This window comes from Triturus cristatus, chromosome 3_2 (assembly GCF_964204655.1).
Source record: "Triturus cristatus chromosome 3_2, aTriCri1.1, whole genome shotgun sequence".
Taxonomy (NCBI): domain Eukaryota; kingdom Metazoa; phylum Chordata; class Amphibia; order Caudata; family Salamandridae; genus Triturus; species Triturus cristatus.
Window position 1 is genome coordinate 824,803,909 of NC_140584.1, and position 26,924 is coordinate 824,830,832.

The 26,924-nt window shown below is 47.2% G+C and overlaps 1 protein-coding gene across 3 annotated transcripts in view; it reads right to left on the bottom strand.

Moving 5' to 3' along the window:
• LOC146858231 (aldehyde oxidase-like) overlaps window positions 1–26,924 on the bottom strand; it is a 623,555-nt gene that overhangs the window by 291,016 nt on the left and 305,615 nt on the right. For all 3 annotated transcript variants that reach the window (XM_085649038.1, XM_085649037.1, XM_085649036.1), the window contains exons 11-13: window positions 26,694–26,845; window positions 23,234–23,327; window positions 20,100–20,209 (exon numbers count right to left, since the gene is read on the bottom strand). In XM_085649038.1, the coding sequence (XP_085505164.1) occupies window positions 20,100–20,209; window positions 23,234–23,327; window positions 26,694–26,845 (356 nt within the window). The remainder of the gene's footprint in view (window positions 1–20,099; window positions 20,210–23,233; window positions 23,328–26,693; window positions 26,846–26,924) is intronic.

Sequence of the window (26,924 nt, forward strand, 5' to 3'; positions counted from 1 at the left end):
GAGGAATACCAACTGGAATTTTCACTCCAGTTGGGAACAAGATCTAAGGAATAACGTCTCAGTTCACCGTCATCAACCTTTTATGCTTAACCCCGTTACACAGCCTTTAGAACTGCTTAACCGCTTTGCGCCACTTTCTTTTATGGACCACAACGATTGACTTTTGCCAAATCACGTTAATGACGCAAAGGGACCACTTTCTGCTTTTGGTTTATCAGCTCAGCCTTCTGCAGGAGCCAGGGCCTGCAGATTTATGAGCTGGAATATTGCGGGGCTAAGACCCAAATTTAAAGATAAAATTTGGTTGGACAAAATTAGGAATTATGACATCCTTGCTTTTCAGGAAACTTGGGAAACGTTAGATTGCTTGGCCTTAGACGGCTATTCTCATTTTTTTGTACCTGCAGTTCCTAGTAGAGCAGGAAGAGCAAGGGGTGGTTTGGCTGTATACATTTCACTTGACGTCAAAGGTAAACCTAGACATATTAAGTCCAAATCAAAAAATTGCTTAGCGGTCGAACTGACTTTATCAAATTGTAACTCCATTTTACTTGTTAATTTTTATAATTCCCCGTCCAGTCAATTCCCTAACGAGCATTTGTTATCCCTAGAGGATCTCTTATCCACCCTTATTGAGAACAGTTGTTACACGCATGAGGTGATCCTTATGGGAGATTTTAATATTCATCCTTGCCAGGCAGGCTGCCAGAGAGAAACTGAGAAATTCTTTCCTTATTCTTCCTCTCCGCATTTTGAACACACTTCAAGCGGAGAGGTTTTGGAATCGCTCTTGGCCACCCTCAACCTCTATGAATTTGGTACCTGCTCAAATGATTTGAGGTTACCAACATATGTGGGCAATGATTCTGACACTATTATTTATTATATTTTTGTTTCTTCAAAAGTTCTACCTGAAATATTTGTTTATAAGGTAGAAACTTCTGTTTTTAGTGACCACCATCCTGTGATTTTAGAGGTTTTATCTCAAGGAGTCCTGGGAAACAGGAAGACGGACACATTGTGTGCGACAGATCTTGTGCTAAGAGACCAAAACCGGAGGCTTAAATGGGGCCAAGTTACTCCAATAACTTTCTTACAGGAAACCACGGCCAAAGTTGCCGGTGAAATTGCCATCTGTTTAGATGACAAAAACCCGAGTGTTACTTTGGTCGAGGCCTTTAGTGTTATTTGCCATCAAGTTAACTTAGATTTGACCATAAAGGCAAAGTCTAATAAACTCAAGGGCCCCAAATGGTTTGACGCAAACTGTTCTAAGGCCCATTCAACTCTTCTTAAAGCCCTAAAGTGTAAACCTAGAGACAGAGTGTTGATAGCGTCACTGAGGAAACATTATAACTTAGCTATTAGGAAGAGGAAATCTGAGATAAAAGACGAGGCCTGGAATGATTTGTTACTGCCCGAGATACAGAAAGATAGTGCTAAATTCTGGGCAGTTATAAATCACCCGTATTTTGTGGGACTAGATAACCAGAGAGCTGACTGTATTATCCCAGATGAACAGTGGGTAACACATTTTAGTAATATTTATAGTCAAATTCATACTACTACTGAATGTGAAGAAACCCTACCAAAACCATTAACTCGTATCTCTCCCTTCACTCAGGATGAGGTGAAACAAGCAATTAAAGATACACTCTGTAAAAAGGCACCGGGGCCAGATGGGGTACCTGCAGACTTTTTTAAGACCGCCCCCGAACTTAGCTCAAAGATTTTAACTAATATTTTTAATGCCACAAGGGAATTTATTTTCCCCTCTACCTGGGCAACTTCGACCATTGTGCCAATCTTTAAGAAAGGACAGAGGACAGATCCGGCTTGCTATAGGCCAATCTCTCTCATTGACTCGAGTGTTAAAATTCTGGGGAGAGTCCTCCTAGGTAGATTAACCTTGATTTTAGAAAGTAAGGGTATTTTATCTAACGCACAATATGGCTTTAGAGCCAATAGAGGAACCTTAGATCAGTGCCTAAACCTAGAATTAATTTTAAATAAATATGTGGTCGCCAGGGGCGGCTCTTTGTACATGGCCTTTATGGACCTCTCCTCAGCTTTTGACCTGGTTAACAGGTCAAGGCTGTGGGGGATCCTTTTGGCCATGGGCTTTGATCCCCCCTTGGTCGATTACTTAGCTGAGTTACATAGGGATCTTATGACCTCAGTTAGAGTTACTAGGGAAGGAAGATGTACTTGTCATTTTAGGTCAGAGAGGGGGGTTAGGCAAGGGTGTATACTTGCCCCCCTCCTTTTTATTCTATATATTAATGACCTCGAGGCAGAAATGATAACATCACATAGTGACATTCCGCGTGCAGGCGAGACAAAGATACCCGTCCTCCTGTACGCGGATGACGCTGTTCTTTTAGCACGCTCTGGAGTTGCGCTGAATAAACTTCTTTTATCTTTTGGAGCTTTTATGTCATCTATGGACATGAAAATTAACACAGAAAAATCACATGTAATGATTGCTGGATCCGCAGGTAGAAAAAAAAAGTTGTTAACATTCTATTGCGCAGGGAAGGAGGTTAAGAGAGTCCCTTCCTTTCCATACCTAGGGGTGATTTTCGATGAAAAGGGTACCTGGGGCCCCCAGCATTTGGTCAAAAGCAGCGCTGTTGCTAGAGCGGCCGCAGGGCTGCTAGGCTTTGCCAAAAAACTGGGTGCCCGTCCCATGGAAAGTATAATTAAAGTCTATAAAGCAAAATGTCTGTCAGTCGCTCAGTATGGCTCCGTTGTTTGGGGATACACTAGCTCTATCAAAATACAGAACGTAGAGAACAAATTTTTGAGATCTCTGCTTTCTGTTCCCCAATCAACCCCGACCTTTGCATTGCACACAGAGGTAGGCTTGGGCTATATATCTGACACTCTAAAATTAGCCCCAGTGATTGGCTGGTTAAAAACCTGGCTTAACCAGGAGCTTACACTAAATCACATTATTTTAAAAGACTGCCTAGCCCTGGACAGGGCCCTTAACATCCCATGGCTAAGATACGTGAAAACCCAGCTTATTTTAGCAGGCCGCCCGGAGCTCTTCTCATCCCCAGATGGTATAACCTATGAAGATTTAAATTTAGTCAAAAACACTCTGACAAATTTATATGCCCTGGAGAGGGAAGCAGTAGAGCTAAAAAAAAACATGGTGAGGAAACACTGTATGCTTTCCTCTGTTCCTGGAATGGAAACATACCTTTTTTCGGTAACAAAACCTTACCACCGCTTTCTCCTAACGAGATTCCGATTTGATTTAATTCATTTTATATTGGGGAATTTCAGAACCTGGTCTAGGCCTGATGACGCTGAACCATGTGACTGTGATCATTTTTCAACACAGGACACGATGCATTTCGTCATGTTCTGTGGTCATTATACTGAGATTAGAAAAAGATATTTGCTCCCTATTCTACGCAATCAGGGCTTTATTCAGGTAAAACCAGCTTTGATGTTTTTGCAACTTCTTTCTGATACGAAAGTAGCTTTTTCTGTCGCTAGTTTTCTAGTTGCAGGAGCACGCTTAAATAAGCATCGTACAAGGCATAGGCACTTTATCTCTGAAAAATGAATTTCCTCTCTTTTTACTCCTTTCTCTGAATGCGTTGTGTTTTAACAAACCCTTCTTTTTATCTTTTTTAAATATTTATGCATGTTTTATTGTAAAAATTTAGTGTTTTTTGGTTTAATTGTATGTAATATTTTGTGATCAGATGAAATGGTGATATGTATTTTTGCTCGTTCTTTTATGATTTTTAATAATCGAATAAAGATAATTGACTGACTGACTGACTGGTAGTGGTGGTGCTAGTGGTACTGGTAGTGGTGGTACTGGTAGTGGTGGTACTGGTAGTGCTGGTGGTAGTGGTGGTGGTGGTACTGGTAGTGGTGGTGGTGGTACTGGTGTGGTGGTGGTACTGGTAGTGGTACTGGTGGTGGTGGTACTGGTGGTGGTATTGTTGGTGGTGGTGGTACTGGTGGTGGTAGTACTGGTGGTGGTACTGGTACTGGTGGTGGTACGGGTGGTGGTAGTGGTGGCACGGGTGGTGGTGGTACTGGTGGTACTAGTGGTGGTGGTCCTGGTGCTGGGACTGGTGGTTGTACTGGTGGTGGTGGGACTGGTGGTACTGGTGGTGGTACTGTGGTGGTACTGGTGGTGGTGGTACTGGTGGTGATGGGTCTGGTGGTGGTGAGACTAGTGGTGGTAGTGGTACTGGTGGTAGTACTGGTGGTGGTGGTACTGGCACTGGTACTGGTGGTGGTGGTACTGGTGGTGGTACTGGTAGTGGTGTTGGTGGTGGAGGTACTGGTAGAGGTGGTGCTGGTAGTGGTGGTGCTAGTGGTACTGGTAGTGGTGGTACTGGTAGTGGTGGTACTGGTAGTGCTGGTGGTAGTGGTGGTGGTGGTACTGGTAGTGGTGGTGGTGGTACTGGTGGTGGTGGTACTGGTAGTGGTGGTACTGGTAGTAGTGGTGGTGGTGGTGGTAGTGGTGGTACAGGTGGTGGTGGTACTGGTACTGGTGGCACTGGTGGTATAGGTTGTGGTAGTGGTGGTATTATTGGTGGTGGTACTGATAGTGATAAAGAGTGCAGTGAAGAAGATGTGTAAGTGTTGTAAATTACACAGACACAAAGTGTGAAGTGAGTTACACATGATCTGAGCTATAAACACTAACAAAGCGCTCCAACACCTGTCGCACTGTGATTACACTATCGCAGCTCAGGAGGAAGAGCAGGGGGAGGCTATTTCCTGCCCTTTCCGTGATTTGAGTGTGCAGTGTGGCATTGTGTAATGTCATTGCTATCTTTGGCCTAATAAAAAACACTCCAGCTGTAGTAGGGCCCTGGCTTCACCTTTGGGTGCAGGGCAGGCTGTGCTTTATGGTACGCATGGAGGGATTGTTTTGGCTGCAGCTCCGGCCTCGTACAGTGCCCCTGCTATTACTAGTGAGCGAGAGGCGCTGAGGTAGTTGTTGTGGTATTAGTAGTGGTGGTGGTGGTATTGGGGTGGTGGTGGTGGTGTTGGTGGTGGTGGTATTGGTGGTGGTGGTATGGGTAGTGGTAGTGGTACGGGTAGTGATGGTGGTGGTACTGGTGGTAGTAGTACTGGTGGTAATGGTGGTACTGGTACTGGTGGTGGTGGTGGTGGTACTGGTATCGATAATGGTACTGGTGGTTTTGGTGGTGGTACTGGAACTGGTGGTATTGGTGGTGATACTGGTACTGGTGGTATTGGTGGTGGTACTGGTGCTATTGGTGGTGAGACTGGTGGTATTGGTGATGGTACTGGAACTGGTGGGATTGGTGGTACTGGTGGTGGTACTTGTGGTACTGGTGGTGGTAGTGGTGGTGGTGGTACTGGTGGTGGTGGTGGTAGTACTGGTGGTGGTACTAGTGGTGGTGGTACTGGTGGTGGTACTGATGGTACTGGTGGTGGTGGTACTGGTGGCACTGGTGGTGGTACTGGTGGTGATGGTACTGGTGGTGGTGGTACTGGTGTGGTGGTGGTACTGGTAGTGGTACTGGTGGTGATGGTACTGGTGGTGGTACTGGTGGTGTACTGCTGGTGGTGGTGGTGGTACTGGTGGTACTGGTGGTGGTGGTACTGGTGGGTGGTGGTACTGGTGGTTGTGGTACTGGTGGTGGTGGTACTGATGGTACTGGTGGTGGTATTGGTACTGGTGGTGGTGGTACTGGTGGTACTAGTGGTGGTATTGGTACTGGTGGTGGTGGTACTGGTGGTACTAGTGGTGGTTGTCCTGGTGGTGGTACTTGTACTGGTGGTACTGGTACTGGTTGTGGTGGTACTGGTGGTGATGGGACTGGTAGTGGTGAGACTAGTGGTGGTGGTGGTACTACTGGTGGTGGTGGAACTGGTGGTGGTACTGGTACTGGTGGTGGCGGTACTGGTGGTGGCACTGGCGGTGGTGGTGGTGGTGATGGTGGAAGTGGTGGTAGTGGTGGTGGTGGTGGTACTGGTAGTGGTGGTGGTAGTGGTGGTATTGGTGGTGGTAGTGGTACTGGTAGTGGTGGTACTGGTAGTGCTGGTGGTAGTAGTGGTGGTGGTACTGGTAGTGGTGGTACTGGTAGTGGTGGTACTGGTAGTAGTGGTGATGGTGATGGTGTTACTGGTGGTGATGGTACTGGTACTGGTGGCACTGGTGGTGGTGGTATAGGTTGTGGTAGTGATGGTATTAGTGGTGGTACTGGAACCTGGTGGTGGTACTGGTGGTATTGGTGGTGGTACTAGTGGTATTGGTGGTACTGATACTGGTGTTGGTACTGGTACTGGTACTGGTTGTATTAGTGGTGGTGGTATGGTGGTGGTACTTGTACTGATGCTACTGGTACTGGGTGTGGTGGTACTGGTGGTGGTGCTGGGGGTGGTGGTGGTGGTACAGGTGGTGGTGGTGGTACTGGTAGTACTGGTGGTGGTGGTGGTACTGCTGGTGGTGGTATTGATGGTGGCAGTGGTACTGGTGGTGGTAATGGTGGGACTGATGGTGGTGGTGGGACTGGTGGTGGCACTGGTGGTGGCACTGGTGGTGGTGGTGGTACTGATGGGACAGGTGGTGGTACTGGTGGTGGTAGTACTGGTGGTACTGGTGGTGGTGGTACTGGTGGTGGTAGTACTGGTGGTAGTGGTGGTACTGGTGGTGGTACTGGTGGTGGTACTGGTGGTGGCGGTACTGGTGGTGGTACTGGTGGTGGTGGTGGTTGTACTGGTGGTGGTACTGGTGGTGGTGTTACTGGTGGTGGTACTGATGGTGGTACTGGTGGTAGTGGTGGTACTGGGGGTGGAAGAGGTGGTGGGGGTGGTACTGGTGGTGGTACTGGTGGTACCAATGCTGGTACTGGTGGTGGTGGTACTGGTGGTGGTACTGGTGATGGTGCTGGTAGTGGTGTGGTGATACTGGTGGTGGGACTGGTGGTGGTACTGGTGGTAGTACTGGTGGTGGTGGTACTGGTGTGTTACTGGTGGTGGGACTGGTGGTTGTGGTACTGGAGGTACTCGTGGTGGTACTGGTGGTACTGGTGGTGGTAATGGTGGTACTGGTGGTGCTACTGGTGGCAGTGGTACTGGTGGTGAACTGGTGATGGTGGTGGTACTGGTGATGGTGGTGGTACTGGCGGTACTGGTGGTGGAGGTAGTGGTGGTGGTGGTACTGTTGGTGAGTGTACTGGTAGTGGTGGTTCTGATACTTGTGGTACTGGTGGTACTGTTGGTGGTGGCACTGGTGGTAGTAGTGGTGGTGGTGGTACTGGTAGTGGTGGTGGTACTGGTAGTGGTGGTGGTGGTGGTGGTGGTACTGGTACTGGTGGTACTGGTGGTAGTGGTGGGACTGGTGGTGGTGGGACTGGTGGTAGTGGTGGTACTGGTGTTGGTGTTACTGGTAGTGGTGGTACTGGTAGTGGTGGAGGTATTGGTGGTAGTGTTGTTGTTGTTAATAAAACAGCCTATGATCAGGGGGCTCTGTCTCCCGCCCTTCACTGCCTGTTATTTATAGTGCTTTTGCACCCGTCGCCATTAATTTATATCCCGTGCCATGCTGTCCCTTCTCTCCCCTACCTGTCGCTGACACCTTTTGCCCATCCTCCCTTCACGCATCTCTTGCTTCCTTTCACTCTTTCCTTCCTTCTTCTACTCTTCACCTCCATCTTTCTTTACCAAATCACTTTCTTCCTATCTTTCATCTTCCCCCTCACCCTGCCACCAATTAAACTTCATCAAACATTTCCCACACAGCCCCATTTGCTCCTTTTCTCCCTCCCTCACGCCTCCCCCAGGCCCTCTGGATATAACCAATTTGAGGGACGATCTCCAACCCCTTGAGCTAGAAGAAGAGGAGGAGGCCGAGAGGTGGGTGCAGCCCCATTCCTCCCATCAGTAGTGTTAGCAGCATCACCACCCCACCTCCAATGCCAAGCTCATCCCTTTCTTTAAGAAGGTAATGCCTAGGCTGGGATAGGCCACTGCTGCAAGCCCCTGGGGGAGGGGTACCATCTCCTAGCAGGCACCATGCAGGGCACTGTGGTGTTTGAAGTTTTTAGTGTACTGTGTCACTGGAAAACATCCTTTCCAAAAACAAAAACTCGAAAACAGACTTTGCATAAATATCTCCGCACAAAAAGTCAACCTGCACTTAAATCCCTATCAAGCACATGTCCCAAGGGGGCATGGCCAAGATCCCAAGCATGGCGGACGTCTGAGTGCGGCTCTGCGTCCCGGCCCATTAAATATCCTGTCCTGACGCCGGCATACGGCGGCCCTGAGCAATCGAGTTGATCACCCCGCAGTGCTTAGGAGTGGGGAGAACACATCTGAGTGTCCAACGCTGCCGAGGCCGCAGGCGCGCAGAAGGAGAGCGAGGCGTGACCCCGGCGCACATGAAGGAATGAAACACGCAGGCCACTTGGTGATATCAGCGGCCTTGTCGGGGGGTTCCCTATCACGCTGAATGGCAGGGGTGGCTGCCGTTCCATAGAGGAGGACTCTGCTGATGGCGCACAAAGGCGCCCGCTGAGATTGAGACCACGGGGGCCGGCAGTGAGTTAAGACAGAGTCGCGGTCAGAGAGATCCGGCAAGGCCCTGGAAGGTGACGCGGCAGACCCCGATCGAGGCCGCGGTGAAACAGGACCACAGGGAAACCCCTAAACGAGCAACAGTGGTGATCTTCCCTGGAACCACTCTCGTGACAAAGCTGAAGCCCACCCTGGTGAGTGCACTACACTGGGAGCAGGAGGGTGTGCAGCTGGAAGCAACCCAGCCATGGGATGGGGAGGCCGCTGGGAGGCACCGGCGCCCCGCCCGGTCATAAGGGGAGACCAGAAGGCGAGGAAGAGGCCATGGGGAGCGGCCCCTGACACTGCCTCGTAGATGGCTCGAGCTGAGATCGGACTCTTGGAAAGGCTGGCGGCCCACTAAAAAGACAAGAGAAACACCTGGTCGGGCCTAACAGACAGGAGAACCCAAAAAGAAGGGGTCCAAGAGCGACAAGAGTGGGTGAGGCAGTGGGGGAGCTGACCAGTCCCCAGAAGCGGTGCCAATTGGGTTTCCCCCGCACTAGAACCAGGGAAGCTCATAGATGTGACGAGGGACTGAGGACTTGTGGCCTCGCAGAGAATATAGATACCAAGTGGCCCTGTCCCAGTTGCCGGCAACCCTGCAGATCCCGATCACGAGTGTTGGAACGGCTCGACCGAGAGCGAAGACATGGGAGAAGTACACCCCCCTGTAGCTACACAAGCAGATATTGAGACCCAGGGGCTCGGCGCCCCTAGAGGACAGTCAGCACCACGCTGTATACATAGGCACTTGGTGGACAACTCCTACAGCACGAGCCCTGACTCTCTCACAACTGCCCTGGTCGCAGTATGTGGCACGAGGGGCTTATCTGAGGACAAGATGCCTAAGCCGAAACAGAAACACTGGGACACCCAGCCTGTTACCAGGGAACCGTTACCCGCTGCACAGGAGGGGGGGGTCGGTGAGGCCATCGGTGAAGATGACTTCCTACACTCGCACCTGGACAGGGTATTGGCTGCCATTGCTGATACCAAAAGCGCATTACAGCAAGACATTGGGACAGTTTCGGTGGGCCTGAGCCTACTGCAGGCAGAACATCGGAAGCTGGCAGACAGAGTTCGGGAAACTGAATCCGCATTAACCGACCTGCAACCAGAACAAAAGTCACACGCTGTTAGGCTCGATGAACTCCATACTTTAGCGGCGATCCTCGAATGATAGGCGGAAGACGCAGAAGGCCGCAATCGCAAGAACAACATCAGACTCATAGGCATACCGGAAAGAGCAGAATGGCCCAACATGGTCGAATTTCTAGACACATGGATGTGCTCCATTGTGGCTCCGGAACTCCTTTCTCAATTCTTCACCCTGAATAGGGCACACAGGGTAGCAGGTCGCCCACCAGCTCTGGGGGAACCTCCTCGACCTGTGATCACCAGGCTTCTCCATTTTAAAGACCGAGACACAATTCTTTGGCACTCCAGTACACATGGCCCGTATGTGATCGAAAACAGTAAGATATCAATATTCCCAGACTTTACCGCTAAGGTGCAGGCCCGGCGGGCATCCTTTTTTGAAGCTAGAAAAGTCCTCAGGGATGCAGGGTTACAATACTCCTTAATATTCCCGGCCAAGCTGAAAATCATGCTGGATGGTGCCAGTGCCTCATACTTTTGTGATACTGCGGAGGAAGTGTGGACCTGGATGGAAGCATACAAGAAGGCACGCCACTGCGTAAGAGGCCCCTGCGATCAGAAACAGGACCACAGCCACACAGGAAAAGGCCGAAGCGTAGTCAGACGATAGCTCAAACACTAAAGCCCACAGCCTTGCAAACATACCAGGACAGACAAGCTGCGCTGCAAGCAGTAGCGCAAATCATCTCACCATTGCATCAGGACAAAGCCTCAGAGACATCGGCTAGATCCGTCGATGCATCGGCCAAATTTGGGGACTCCCTTGAAACAAATCCCCAGCTGCTGAAGCTCACCCCAGAATCTGTGGACGACATAGCCTAACTGAGGCGGACCCCCTGGGCAACCATGAAACTGGTATATGTTCCACACTCCCCAAGAACACCCTCCGCAACAGATGAAAGACCATGGTCTGCCCCAGCAGTGGGAGCGCCACAGACTGTGGTCGTGAACTCGGGACTGAGAAACACTGCTTGGGAGTGCAACCACACAGTGGAGTTGGGACGAGACGCTCCTATCCCACCTACACTCTACATCCACCCCTCTACAGAATGCCTCGCCTAGCGACCCAGAGGTGGCGTTTCGACTCTATGTCTTGTTCGGTTTACAGATTTGAGCAGCTAGTGGTTGCGCTGCTGCCCTTGGGTTGGGGAGTTGTTGTTTTTCTAAAGTTCAAACGAGTGTACAGGCGATAAGGCATAATCAAATCCGGACATGGCATTCAAGTCATGACATGAAGATAACACGGCAAGTGCAAACGTAGGCCCTAGTGGGATAAAGTTCCTTACTTGGAATGTTAGAGGCATGGGCTCACCAGAGAAACATCATAACATACTCAGCTTTTTTAGGTGTAGGGGAGCACAGATAATCATGCTCCAAGTAACCCACCTGACTCTAGAAGACCGGTGCCACGGTGTAGCGGTAACATTCGGGTCCGTGGCAGGCAACAGGCAGGTCTTGTGAGGGAGAGTACAATACAAAAAGTAAGTGAATTGGGTTGCTAGGGTGGGTGGCTACCTCTGCCATTAGGTACACGCTAGTTTTGACCCTTATTCTGTCTTTACACAGTTTTTACAGGTAGCTTTAAGCCCCTCCCGGAACCCATGATGTGAAGCCAATAACGCCTTCACGTAAGCGCCGAGTTCTCCATGCTTTTACGATTCTTTTAATCCACCATTTCACAGCGCGTGCGTCCAGCGCTGTGACAGGGCACTAACACTGAGCAACTTACTTTCAAATAAGCAATGGCTTTAACTACACTGCATCTGAATGGTGTCGAATTTGTACTGGTATTGACCCATACTTAGGACCCCTCCATCCACACAATTACACGAAGTGGCAGCTTGTGTGACACGTTTGCCTGAGTTAAGGTCACGCGTGTTTTGACCCCTCCGTCAACAAAATTACACGGAGTGGATGTTTGTGTGACACGTTTGCCTGAGATAAGGCCACACGTGTTTTGGGTTGCACAATGAACCCAGACTACTTCAAGCACGAGGTGTTTTAGTACTTTAATCCTATGTTGCATCTGATGAGGAATATCACAGTTTTCACGCAGTAGTCATGTGTTTATCATGTTTGTTCTCTCTTTTTCAGAGTACAGTGGCTTTTTGGAAATCCCACAAGGACGCAATGGCAAAACCGTGAGTTTTGCCTTCCACACAACTCCCACAGGTTAGGATACGCCTTAGCGTGCGTATACCACAGTGGGGATCCTGGTCCTGAAGAATGCTTAGCTAAAAGTGCATCCATAAGTAGAAACATGTTGACCAACTTTCACTTCATTGATTAAATTGGACTATCCTGGTAAACCTAACCAGCCAGCTCACATCCGTCTCACTCGTTTTAAACGATCACTGGTTTTCCACCATTAAAATTACTTTGGGATAAAACCAGCGATCTTTTAACCTGCACTACCCTTACACTTACACCACCCCCCAAAAAAAAACGCTCCGCTGTAATACAGGCGTCGTAGCACATCAAGAGGACATTCGGTCCCTCTGGTGGGAACCCAATGATGAAGTATGTCACCAACTAGGTTGGTGAGTGAGGGTTCTTTTAAATAAAGAGGTTTCTCCTCGTGCTGCCCTAGTAATTCCCTCTTTTCTCGCTCTTTTGTTGTTATAAAGTCTAGAAAAGGCACAAAGTGCCCGGCGACGATGGAGAGGCCACCTGTACACTATGTCATACTGGTACAAACCCTAATTGATCCCGAGAGCCAATATGTGTTGATCAAGGGGAGGTTACTTGGAAAAGAGATAACAGTGGGCAGCATCTACACCCTTAACCAAGAACAACAACAGTTTATTTGCAAACTCTCCAACCCGCTTGCAGAAATAGTCACACAGGACATAGTTTTGGGGCGGGGCTTCAATTGCGTGGCAGACACCACCATCGATAGATCCACCCCACCACTGCATGGTACACTGGCCAACTACAAGGCGAAAACCCTCCGAACCTGGATAAAGCACTGGGACTTAGTGGATATATGGAGACTGCATCACAAACAAGTTAGGGACTATTCATTCTATTCCCCCCTATACCATTTGCATACCAGGTTGGATATGTCCCTTTGTTCATCCCACATTAGTACACAAATAACAGACACTGAATATTTGGGACGCACACTGTCAGACCATAGCCCCCTACTCCTGACATTCTCCACCACTGCCAAAACGTCAGCTATCCACACTAGATGCTACCATGCTGGAAGATACATGCTTCCAACAATCCCTGCATACCTCCAAAACCAACTATTTCTCATGAAACCAGGGTAAGGCCAGTTCCTCGCTCTATGGAATGGGACGCCTTCAAGGTGATCATCAGGGGACACTGTATGGTGGCGACAGTGGGTGCTAGGAGGGAGATAGTGAATGAACTCCGAAAACTGGACACTGCGATCAACGCGCTTGAACTCAGACTAGGGGCGCAGAAAAACACCCACACGCAACTATCCACAGCCAAGAGTACCTGCAACAAAACACTGGACAGACTGTGAACCATAGATCGCAAGGACTACCAGAAGAAACAGCATACTGAAGGTGGGAAATCAGGAAGCCTGCTAGCGTGGTATATTCAGCCCGAGAATAGGGGATCCCCCATTACTAGGCTGCAGGATGCAGATGGAGCTACAACCTATTCCCCTAAAACAATTATTACCTGCTTCTTACACTATTACAAATACTTCTATGAACGTCTGCGAAGCATATCGGGGGACCAAAACCAAGACTATCTGGACAATTGTCCAACTACAACGTATTGTCACTGGAGCCCAGAAAGACCTGGGAGACGCTAGCAGTGTGCAAGAAATTAGGGGGCAATGAAGTGTTAGAAGGGCGTTCTCCGGGGGGCTTCGGAATACGTTCCTGACCACCCTTTGACCCACCTCTCCCAGAGTTAGGCCGAGCAATGGCGGGGAGGCCCTTCCTGGAAGGGTCTCGTTCCTAGGATCGAACACGCTGAGCTTACACTATTTGACAGAGGGACACCACACAGTAGTTCTTAGTAGGACAGTATACTTTATCGATAGTTTCAGGGGATCTTTATGATCCGAGATGCAGCTGTTGAATCAATGCCACAAGCGGCGGCGGTTTTGTGATGGGGGTATTGGGGTAGCGGGACAGTCTTTAAGTTCAGTGTCTCTGCGGAGTATCCTTCGCACAGCTCTCAATCCTCGAGCTGGGGGATTTGGGTTCACTCAGCAATCTCCGCCGATTCTCCTGGAGGGGAGCGCCGCGGGTCTCTCAGCAGGCACAGGCGGTTTCAGATTCTCGGGAGCCGCGATGGCGTCAGCAGGGCTCAGATGGTTCGGCGTTCGGGGAGCCGCGACAGCGTCAGCAGGGCTCAGATGGTTCAGAGTTCGGGGAGCCGCGACAGCGTCAGCAGGGCTCAGATGGTTCAGAGTTCGGGGAGCCGCGACAGCGTCAGCAGGGCTCAGATGGTTTCAGAGTTCGGGGGGCCGCGACAGCGTCAGCAGGGCTCAGATGGTTTCAGAGTTCGGGGAGCCGCGACAGCGTCAGCAGGGCTCAGATGGTTTCAGAGTTTGGGGAGCCGCAACAGCGTCAGCAGGGCTCAGATGGTTTCGTGGGTCAGGTAGCGTCCTTGGGTTCAGAGATCGATCGAGCCGCGACCAGGTCATCAGGGCTCTCGTAGGTCCAGGTCTTCTCTGCCGCCTGTCCCTTCAGCACCCCTTGTTATACTCCCCCTCCTCTTTGAAGTCCGGAGTCCTCGCAGAGAGGGGTTGTGGTGCCTGGGGGCGGTGTGTCGGGATTTCCTGCCGCTCGGCCCTTTGATCCGTTCAGGTTGGTCTGGGAGGGACCCCAGACGCCCCCAGCATGCGAGGCACCCGCTCACCGGGGGCCTGGTGGCCGATCGAAACCCTCCTTGGGGAGGAGATCAGAGGTGTGACAGAGACGGCGTCTCCCGGTCTGGCTTGGGGATTTCTCTCTCCCTCGGCCGGGCATGCGTGGTAGTGTCTTGGGTTTTGCTGGGATCCCGGCCGGCTATCGGGTTTGTTGGGCCATGGGGGCCGGAAGTCTGTGATATCGGGGATCAGGTGTGGTTGCAGGGTTGCTTACTGGTCGGGAGGGTCCACGCCACAAGGCCGGTCTCACATGAAGGATATGGCAAAAGGGAAGACCTCAGGCCCAGATGGCCTCCCTGCTGAATTTTATGCGACATATAGTGCTAAGCTGGCGCCCTACCTTGAGAGGCTATATGCTGACTCACTGGACCTTGGCCACTTGCCAACAACAACTAGAGAGACGCTGGTGGTGTCCATCACTAAGACTAAAGTTGACACCCCTAGGGTCACAGAATTCAGACGACTTTCCATGTTAAATATGGACTTCAAAATCTTAAGCAAAATATTAGCCAGCAGACTGCTTCCGCACATGCGCACACTAGTCCACCTAGACCAGTACGGGTTCATCCCAACCAGAACCATGTCCGGGAGACTCAGACAACTGCATTATGCACTGTTCCACCGAGAACTCTCGAACTACCCAAACGCAGTGGTCATGGTGGTGAATCTTGAAAAAGCTTTCGACTCCTTGCAGTGGGACTTCCTGTTGACGGTAATGTATGCTATGGGGCTGGGTGATGGATGGATTAGGTGGGTCAAGCTGCTCTACATTTCCCCCACGGCTAGAGTTAAGACAGGAGGTACAATCTCAAGCTCCTATGGGATATACAGGGGAACCAGACAGGGATCTCCTCTGTCGCCCTTTCTATTCGCCCTGGCTATGGAGCCACTATCTGTGCAGTTCAGAGCAGAGAGTGAGCGATAGGGGGATAAGAGATGCAATGGATATTTTAAATTATTATACTACATTAATTGGTCTGAAAGTAAACCAACGTAAGACGCATGTCTTTCCACTGAACCCTACAGCCTCCTGCCGCCCCCGTCGCTCCAGACGGGCACTAACTGATACCCCCGGTCTTTCAGATACTTAGGTATTCAAATATTTCATGAACAAAGAGACCTCCTGGAGGGCAACCTGAACCCAGCCCTTCGCTCACTTAAGTCAGTGGTGGCATTCTGGCGCTCCCTCAAGCTCCCCACCATGGAGGGAACACTGATCCCCTAGAGGAGTTGATATCCCAGTACGACCTTTTGAATTATTATGGGATGCTGAAAACCTTCTAGTCTCTATGAGGAGCGGGCACACACGAACCAAAGACTCACGGACTCTTGTAGGCCATGATTACACTGGGATCGGCAAGACATTTAATTAAATGGCTGTACCGCCCCCTGAGAGACATGGCAGGGAACCAACTACCCATGCTACAACAGAAGTGGGAGTCCACTATAGAGCGTACCATTTCTGTGGCAGAATGGAAACAGGCGCTGCGATTACCCAAGATGATCTCCAGAAATGCCAGCTTCAAATACACCCAATTCAACATCCTACATATGACTTCTCACACCAACAAAGGTACCCTCTCAAAGAAGGGGAAGTAGGGGAAGGAAAATAAATCTCCTTGCAGAGAAAACAGCTCAAAAGAAATTATTTTATTTTTCATAAAACCCTCACCCACCCGGGTTTCCCCTTGGTGGCATGCTTCATCATAGGGTCCATCCCTGCCCTCTATGGACAGGGGTGTGCTACGACCTACGGATACGTGGGAGCACTAGTTTTGTAAAAATTGGGGGTGTCCTTATACACCTAGCCATTAGTGATGAATCAGAAGGGAGTGGGTTTTTTACAAAAATTAAAAAAGAAGCAAAAATATTTTTTTAAATACCAAATTAGTGAGTTCATAAAACAAATTTGATTTCCTACCCCTAAATTGGTATGCTAAAATCTGGGGACATGTGGAAACGTTCTAGGCGTGATTACCTAGGGTTTCTCTTGATGGTCAACTAGTTTCATGCCTAGCCCCAAGGCATTTCATCAGGACCTAGAAAGGAGAAATGATGTTCCCACTCCTAGTGTTGTAATAAACACAATAGTAATAAAAATACAAATTAAACATACAGCACCTAATTGATCTGTGTTAAATCAAAAAATACATAAAATGCAACCATCATTGGGCCACATGAGCCCATCGTGGAGATTAAAGAGGGGACGCCTGTAGTCAAACCTCGGTCAAGGCTACTCCCTCTCTGTAGACCTGACCGTACTCCTCCGTGGCTCCGATGGTACCTTTGTTGATTATTTGCATAGAATTGTGGGGGAAAGGTCCCCATTATATCCTACCTCTACTCCCCCTTCTTTGGTTGTGATATTATCTCACACCACACAGACTCAACATAATGTGTGGCAGCGCTGACAAACAATGCCCGCACTGTGCACAGCCATACGCTGACTTCAAAAACATGGTATGGAACTACCCATCCCTATCGGAATACTGGCATCATGTCTTTGAGTCATTGCATAAGGTACTTGCATGCACTATTTCTTACACAATGGAGGCATGTGTTCTGGGCTTGCTCCCTAGGCCAAATCCGAAGAAAGTGGGAAACCGATTCATAGATCTATCTCTAGTGTTGGCTAGAAGGAGAATAGCTCTACGATGGAAATCCCATAGCGGCCCTGGTATCCTGCACTGGGAAAATGATGTCACATCTTGGGCCCGGGCGAAAGAAAGCGCATAAATCGAGGAGGGAAAAAGAGGGGTGAGGCACCGCCCTATAGCGGACCTGTGGTCGTAGGTAGTACAAGAGTGGGAGACTGCTCCCCTGAGTCACCACAAGCTACCCCAATGCCACTATACATAAATAAAAACAGCCCACAGCCGAACCATAGCTAAAGGCGACAGTCAGTAACCACACTTGGCGATGCCTAGATGGCCTTTATAACCTCATTAAATCCCAGAGAATGTATACAAGACCTGCTTGCACCAGATGAACTTGACCAGTATATACACTGCCTGCCTTTTGTCAATAGACGCTCTTATTATCAAGTTTCATGTTTTAAATATGATTAGTTGCTAGAATGTGATCATTCCGACCTGACCACCACCTTTGACAGACTTATTGTCGAAATTTGATTTTGTGGAACGTGCCGAACCGCATGAATAGTACAGGTTCTCCTACATTTTCTCCTATCTTGCATGCTGAGTACACTGCAGATGCTGATGTTTGTAGACGCGACAAGATATCTATGGCTGTAAGTTGGAATTCGAATGTAAAACTTAATAAAAAGATGTTTAAAAAAAAAAAAGCACATGTCCCAAAGTATAAGTATAGATTATCCACAAATATAGTGTGCATACATTTATTTATTTATTGATATGGTGCATCTCAAAACAAGAGGAATTAGATCATATGGCACAGTAAAGACAGATAACTTCTCTGCGCACACAATTACATTATTTACAACTAATAGCTGTTTAGCTTTGTGGCCATGCCTTACATACCTATGTTGTGTTTTTTGTGACCAAACCAAATCCCTTTGCTCTTTCAGGTTAAAGTAAATACAGTGATAGCCCCCTATAAACATTACTTTTGTAAAAATCAAGTTCATACCTTTGTTAGGCTACACTTAATTTTGGTAGGCTCTTTTAAGTTGTTTTAATCCTGCATTGATATCGCTCAAGTCTCTTTGGGGAGAGTTGAAGTGATGGGAGGGTGAATGGTCCAAACGTCTGGCATACAATGTTGATTGTTTTTTTTTTTAAATGTAATTATTTTAAAAACCTTTGTGTTAGGATCTATCAATAGTTACTTAAAATATGAAGATAGTTCATAACTAACATTGTATTTTTATGCGTTAGGATTTCTCAATTAGTCTTGTACACATTAACTATCAAATAACAATGTTATATGTGCATTTCATTATTATGCAATAATGCACAATTTCTTGTCCTCCCTCAAAAGTAAACAGCAGCACTTTCAGCAGGTGGCCTCCTTTTAGGGTGTTTATGGTGAAAGGCAAATGTATATTTTATTATTTTATTGCCACCCCAGATTGGGAGGGAGCCACAGGAGTCACATTTCAGTTAGACATCAGGGGTCCTTATTTTAAATGGAGAAAGGGTAATGCAGCTATATTTATTTTAAGACTGCAATGCAAAGCAGTGAACGGTGGCTGTCCATAAACTCAAGTGCAAGGTTCATGCACTGCTCAAACAATTGTGCTTCTAAATTCAGTGCATAGTTTTCAGCCTGAGGTGTGTTAAATCGCTCACCTTATTGTGTTAAGCATAACTTGACCCTCACACTCATTCTTCAGGCTGTGCAATACTCTAGCTGTGCAGCCGCTCACAAAATGTTATAGGGCTGTTCACTTGCATCAAGGCACGTGCCTTACGGTTGGGGAGATAAAAGCCTTGCATTGTGTCCATAAATGTTTCCAGGGGCAAGCATGTATTCCTGATTCAGACTGCATGACGCACTGTATTGTAATTGTGTAGCTATTCAATCCCTGGCGGCACAGCACCCAGGATAATGTGCTGCATCACTAAACAGTTATCAGGCCCCAAAGGCCACTGCACTCCAAACTAAAACACATACTTAAAAGACATTTACAACGCCTATAGCTCTCACTCTCGCAAATGCAAGACCTATTGCATTACAAATAATTGTTGGATTTTCTGTTTGGTACCACCTATGACTTCCTAGCGAACCCCCCCAAATCCAGGCATAGTGGGTAGACCATCAGTTTGGCAGACAGGGTACTTTACCACGTTTGTAGCGGAGTACCCTGTCTGACAAACGTCAAAGCAGGGCCTCAGTGTGCTGTTAGATGGAATTGAGTATCCTTTCCCCAAACTTAGGGTCTATTTCTCCTTTGCCTGCACCAGTTTGCCACCCACATTCTAGTTTCACCCTGTGGATTGCTCCAGTTTCCTGGTAGGCACAAACCCACAGCACCTCTACTTTCTGCCAAAAATGTGAAAGCCCTGCTTACATTCCTTGTGGTGATGCTAAAGATAACTGCATTTTGTTAATGTATGACTATATTATCTATTAACTCGCTTCATAATTTACAGCTTTTGGGAGAACTTTCTGGAGGATTTGGGGGAAGGGCAGGCATTGCTCTTAATGACAGAGAAATCATGAATTGATAAAACATTGCTTCATTTATGCAGGTGATTGCAGGTGATGGTTACTAACACTCATTTTTGGAGATCAGGCAGATTTTTCATCATCAGATTTTGACCCAGAATCAAAGATAGTTAAACAGTGGTATGAAAAAGAGTGATAAGGAAACTGGAACCACAGCGGGTGAAAGAAAGAGGCATGAGGTGGAATCAAAACTAGGTAATCGTGGTATTTGGCAACACGAGCAGAGCACTCCACAGGAAAGCTATGGGCCAGTGCATTTATTTTTTGACAAATGAATCACTAAATAGTACAAATAGTCATACATGACTGTTACCTCAAATGTCAATGAGGAAGTGAAAAGCACCAAATCACCCACCTCTGTGGAATAAGGAATGTGAACCGAGACCAAAATCTCATCCGCCTCAATCACCGCCTCTCCGGATCCAGCAAAAAATGCTTCGTCCACAGGAATCATTCGTGTTCGTTCTAGTTGGAGAAAAAAGATAAAGGATGCTTCCAGTCTGGCACTGCTCTTCCTGTTATCACTTCCTGGTGAATCTATGAACATGTAGTTAAATCACCGAAAATATGCACGTCAACATCACTGCAAGCTATTCATTTTGTACCACTCAGAGATTTTTAATCGCATGTCTTCCTACCATGCTGGTTCCATCTCAGCGTTGAAGGAACAGAGGTGGTTATTTACAATTTGGTGGACAAGGTACTCTACCACATGTATCAGGGTACTCTATCTGTCAAACTGTTGGTCTGTCCACCTTATTTACAGTCGAGCAGATGGTGGTATTTCTGGCGGTGGTGCTCCTGCTTCCTCTTCTGGCTAAAGCATTAGACTGATGGTCCTACGGACTTCAGGCCATCAGTCTAAGTACCTTGGACCATCCACCCTGTTTAGATCTGTCATACTTTTTTCCTGTTCAGAACCTCCAGGAAAAGCCTCTCGTTTGAGAATGCAAATGCAGAGATGGAGGTCTGCTGTCCGATTTGCAATGCGACCTATTAATTGATCACTGATTGCATTCCCATTTGCAAACCCGTTTGTCTGCAAATTGCACAACCCTAGTTTGCTAATATCCCCTTGGCTCCTCATTCTGCAGCCCAGTATCAGGATACAACCTGAAATAGCAGTGCTGGCTCTTTGGCACGTTTGTCATAGTCGCCCAAGAGAGGATTTGGACAGGGGAGGAGGCTACCGTGCAGGAGGAGAAGAAGGGTTTCCCATCAGCGCTCCAGTTATAGAAAGGAGCTTCCCTGGGTGTCATATCCTCTCTTCTGAAATTAGTGTTAGGGTAAATGTATACCAACAGATCTGTAGATATGTTTAAGAGATCAGGCCAATGTCTTCCCAGTGAAAAGAGGACAGAAATGTGGGTGACTGATGATTGGTCACCTTTTAGCAACCTGCTTGCACACGGGTTGCCTCAGGGAAGGCAGCCTGCATCACACCATGGAGATGGCGTATGCACTAGAGTACCGGAGAGTGTGGCTAACTGCACTTTACTGATACCCTGTGGCAGAGCAGTGGGTTAGCCTTACAGAAAAAGAAGTACTGGCAGTAATTGTTTAAAACATAAAGCCCCTCTTTAAGGCTTTCTCCTCAGACCTCATCTTCTGCGAATCTCTATAACCACAGAGAACTAACTGCCTTTCACTGAGTTCCAGATGGCTACCAGGACCTGGTACTGTACGCAAGAGAGTGACAGAGGAGCAGTGCTTAATTTGAGCCTGGGCTTTCTGGTGCTAAGCACCGGCACTTAATTGGTTTCCTGTGCTCGGCACCGGCACCTAATTGTCAACACCATACATAGAACAGTCTACCACATAGTGGTGCTGCTCATCTAATTTACAGATGAGCAGAACAACGGTTGTTTAGGAATACAATATACATAAAAATTGCTAATATCTGCCTCCCCAGCCATTCCTTTATCTTTGGGTACCTGGAATAATCTGAACTGTCGCATTTGCATGTGAGAGAGATGGATAGTAGTTGTTTTGGCAGCGATGACAAGGGCGATGGGTGGTGCAAGCTGCAGTGGCCTCCTGGTCAGAGCCCTGGCACTTAATATTTTACTTATTAAGCACTGCAGAGGAGGAGAACAGCTGTGCAGGTTTATGTATGACATGGTGCATAATGTGGAGAACTAGGCATCTCAGAAACTAGCCGCCATAATGTATAAGCGAAGGGTTACACAAGATGTTCCTCTATTCCAGTTACATCTTTTGGGGGTTTGAAACTGATGCCCTTGTCCCATCCCAGTTCTTCAACACGGGACCACATAATTCCTATGGTAGACAGAGGCATGTCTGCCTAACGTATACAGCTTGGCCTCCAAGGCGATAAGATAAAGCGACCAGCTCCTTAAACTCCACAAACATTGAGAATGGAGTGCCTTATTTTTAACACACAACTGGTGATGAGAGGAATGCAAGCAGATAGTCTAAACCAGTGGTAATCTCTCTGGATTGCACTCCGATCCATCGTTTTTCACCTACTATGCCAGTGTAAACAGAGGTCTTCTTATGCAAATCAGTACTGAATATGCTCATCATATGAAGAGTCAGTCCCAAGCTTCTAGGCAAGCTTGGGATGGACTTACTTGGGATCCCCAGAGGCTTACTCATTAGCGCTCCTGCTCTCCTGAATTTACTGCTTGAGTTGTTCTGGTGATCCTCTAGCTAAGACCTCGGACACATCCCTCGAGGCTTTCAGTTTACTAAAACATTGCACCTGCAGGGGAATTTCTGTGACTTTTGCTTCCACTTGGGAGCTCAGGTGGAATTCATAGGCACTCTTTTCACTTCTCTCCCACAACCTTATATAACCATGCTGCTGCTTTCTGGGAGCTGGTTCAAATCTTGTGATGTGAAAAAAAATCTCTCAGCCATCACAAGACCACACCATCATGGTAATCCCAGACGCCACCTGTTGCCATTACCAGGACCAAAATCTCTGCTGAGCCCACTGGTCAAGAGTCTAAAAATATTTGTGCTCATGACAATCCTACCAGGTTCTCTTGCAACTTTATTGTACTTTTACCCATACTGGGCAGCCCTTAGTGAGGCCATTGTTGACAAGTCGGCTTGAACGAGACCCAAGCCACCGGTAATAAAAGTCCTTTGCTATCTGTCACCATGATGCGGCATTCTGGTACTAAACAGCTCGTGTTAAACCACCTGGGGCACCCCATTCCAAGACACCACCCTTGAAATTATGTTAGACCTGTGATGGCGGGGACAAAAGAGAAGTGATGCAGGGTATAAGCACTGAGTCTTGACTTCCTTCTAATCTTTCCGGTCACATGTGATGCACAGCAACAGACAGTGTGAAAAAGCTGGGACTACTGAGAGGACTTCAGACTCCAGTGCTCTAATCTGGTACAGCTCATCCACACACAGATTACATCGAAGCACACCCCACCACCTAGCAGTTGTCTGACCTCTTTCCATCATTCCCATTCACCCATTACCTCGCTCTATTACTTGGGCTCTCACCTTTCGACGCCACGGTTAGGGTGCAGTTGCCAGCAGCCAGAACAGGATTCAGGTCAGAGGTTGATGATCTGCTGACAATATTTCCTCCTAAAGACTAAAAAAAGGCAGGACACAGTTCAATATAATTCAGTACAAATATTATCTGACAATGCACTGCACAAGTGAATTCTTCTGTTACAGTGCTACACAAATCAATGTCTCAAGCATCTCATTTCAAATGGAATCAATACCAACTTTGGGAAAATGTTTTTGGGAAACCCGTTTTACTCAGTGTTTCATATTTAAGATGCTTCAAATTGGGCTGCATTAATTATGTATAAAAGGTATTAATTACGTTCATATGTCAGTCTTCTTGACATTTATGAATATCCCATCAAAATGCACTAAAATATCCTACAATTCGGTCACAAACGTACTGGAATAACCCATCACTTCACCATATTAGTCTATTGTGCAAGACATGGCTCAGTATATTCCTTGACTGTGCTAAGATGCACTATCTCTATTTCCATTTCCATTTTTATAGCAATCATACACTGAAAAAACCCTTGCTTTGAGATCCAAACGCTACACCGATGCGATCAGAAACCAAGACATCAAAACATAAAATATATGTATTGCTTTATAAAAGACTGGAATGTACCCCTTTTCCACATGTTGCCTGGCTAAATGTTACCCAGCCTCGCTGTCTGGCAGAAGACTGACCAGCTGGCTTTACATCTTTGACCTTCAGTAGACACATTAGGCCAGAACTGCCAGTCCACAGGTCACCAAGTGGACAGTAGCATTTCAACCCATGCTTGAGGTACCTGGGTATCTTTCCATACACACATTTATGTGTCCAAGTTAAACCTTTGAAAGGGATCCTGCCCACCACTGGTGTCTAATGAAGATAAGTGTCTTGAGAGCAAAGAGATGTGCTCTCACAGGGAAACAATAGATGCAAATCTTGGGGCAGAAAAAAAACTGTTTTTCAGACCAACATGCATGCAAAGTGCAGGAGGACAGCAAACTACATGGCCTGCATGACCACTCAAGAAGATAGTGGCGACTCGGAACCCAATAAGAAAAGGCTCGATGTGCCTCCGTGACAATGATGTGAAGACCAAGAGCCTCCATCAATCTACTATTGTATTGAACATGAATCAAGGGCAACTCTGTCCTAACCTTAGTTCATGTAGGAACCTGAAAGTCACATAAATAAATAAAAGGTCAGAATCTTTGAGAGTTATCGAGGTTTGTTCATTGTCTCAAATCAGAACCATGCACCTATAAGTGAGCCATGATAAAAAGTGCTGAGTTCTCCGTGTATCGAAGGTCACAGAATGCCCAGAAGATTCACCTATGTCTCCACTCTTGGGTTCAAGAGCTCCAGAAGATTAATCCGAACATCCCACCAGTCTGAATCCCTTGGACCTGACCCGAAATAACCAAAAGTATTGTGATCCATCCTGCCGACGGCAGGCCACTATAAATGTGGCTCTAGGACTTGTGCAGGATTGAGAAGCATGCAGAGACAAAACAAATGAAACAGGTTGGAGCAGTTGGTTTACAATAGTCAGGGTGCATCAGGATTGGGAGAACTGAGCAAGATGCAAATCCACTGGAGAGGATCCAAAATAAAATTGGAACTGTCAACAGGATTGAAAGACTACCAACAATTAATCATCCATTTGCAGAAAGCTAAAGTATACCTGTTCCCATTTGGCATTGATGTCGACCAGCGCATAGCATGAGTAGGGCTCATATTTTGTGAAATTTCCCATTATGGTTGGAAACAAACTACTATATCGATTGCATTGCACATATATTGCAAATGTTGCTCTTTTAGAGGTTTAAGCATGCCAGACCTGAAAATATGGAATGAGTGATCACAAACTGGACTGCAGAGATAACAAAAATTGCCCAAATAAAATTTTGGTGGTAATGGTACATTCTCTGATGTTTGGAAGAAGTGCTACATCTAGAGGATACACCCCAGATAGCATGTCCCCCACCATGCTGTTTCTATAGTCGAACGAATTGTAACAATTGATCCTCCTGTGGATTTAGCCTTTGAGTAATTAAAAAAAGAAAAAAAGTAGCACAAAAGCACTTTTAAGACAGACAGCCCAATAGCAATTTGCTGCCTGGTCCACTGCAAAAAAAGTAAGAAAGAAATGTAGAAAAGGTAGAGAATGGAAGGAGGGATCAGCAGCGGGGAGCATAAGGTTGGGAGAGGGCAGCAACAGAGAGCGGGAGGATGTAGCAGCGAACGAGCGAGAAAGCAATGCGGTGGGGCAGAGAGCAGTGCACAAAGGAGAATGCAACAAGAAGGAGGGGTGAAGGAGAAGCACAAGGGTTAGACAGTGCAACACAGAGCATGGCAGAGGGAAGAGAACTACACAAGGGAGACAAATGGAAAACATATTCACTCACACAGAGTGCTTAATCAAAAAAAAGATGCAGTTCCAGAAAAGTAAGCATTGGAAGGACACTTGTAAAGAGACTATTCACCAGGGGAGGGTCAAGCAGAAAAGATGACTGCAAGCTCACAAGGCTATGAATGAAAAGCAAGCAAATGAGAGTGACAATAAAGCCAACCATGTGTAAGCAGTGGGTGGGCTCTAAACCCACTCTAAGTTCACAATAGGTGTTCTGTAAAAAGGACCCATTTGCCCATACCTCTGCATTATAAAGGCAGCAGAAATGAGAAAGGCATACATCAGTCCAAACATGTCACCTCCTGAAAGATAGGTCTGCTCCACATCCACTGAAGTATTCTACAAAACTTTGCACCTGCCTGCGTGTCTAGGAGATCTCGATAATCAATATGAATTCAATGTCTCGAAGAAACCAAATGAAATCCATGATGCATTGCCTGGTCACGATTCTGTTGATCAAAAGCAAATAGGGTATGACTCTGTATTCCATGTCCACATTTGTGAATGAGATTCTTTATTTATAAATTTACTTGGTCTTTATACAGCACTAATCTGCGTCAGATCGGCTTTAAAGGGGCCATCCGGTGAATGATGTCAGAATATCTCTAAGCACACGTCATCAAACAAAGCGACAATCTAGAATACTTGTTGTTGGAGAGTGTTGATGATGCAAAACTGGGTAAAGAGAACTGTTTTATGCTCTTCACTGGATGGCCCTTTGAAGTTCCTCCAGGTTATGGGTGCAGGTTTGGGTACCATTAAGAGCCTGATAATAGCAGTCGTTTTACCATAGCTTAAGACATGTATCAGCCATATGTATCAATGAACAGGCAAGTTTTCAGACTGCCACAGAGTCTCAGGAAGTTATCATTTACGTTTGGAGAGATGGATTTCCCATTAGTGGAACCTTATGTGTGGAATTACCTTCTGAACTGATGCATGGTGGCTACAATATTCAAGGACGCCAACAGTCGGTATCTGGTCAGCTATATCCCTTACACATCATGTGTTCATATTAACTTATTCTCAAGGCTTACCGCGGTGTTCCTGATCTGCTGCCCACCCAAAGTTGTCAGTTGTAGCAGCAGTGCTCGAAAGATCTTGGTCTTCTCCGTCGCAAGCTCGGATACTGCTTTATACAAGGTGTCTTTCATCAAGGCTAGGCTGCAGGCTGCGCCCAGTGTCAATCCTGAAAACAAAGTGACCATTGTCTGAAAGAATTTATGAAACTAGACAGAAATATCCATTTCGGATGTCAGTAAATGTAT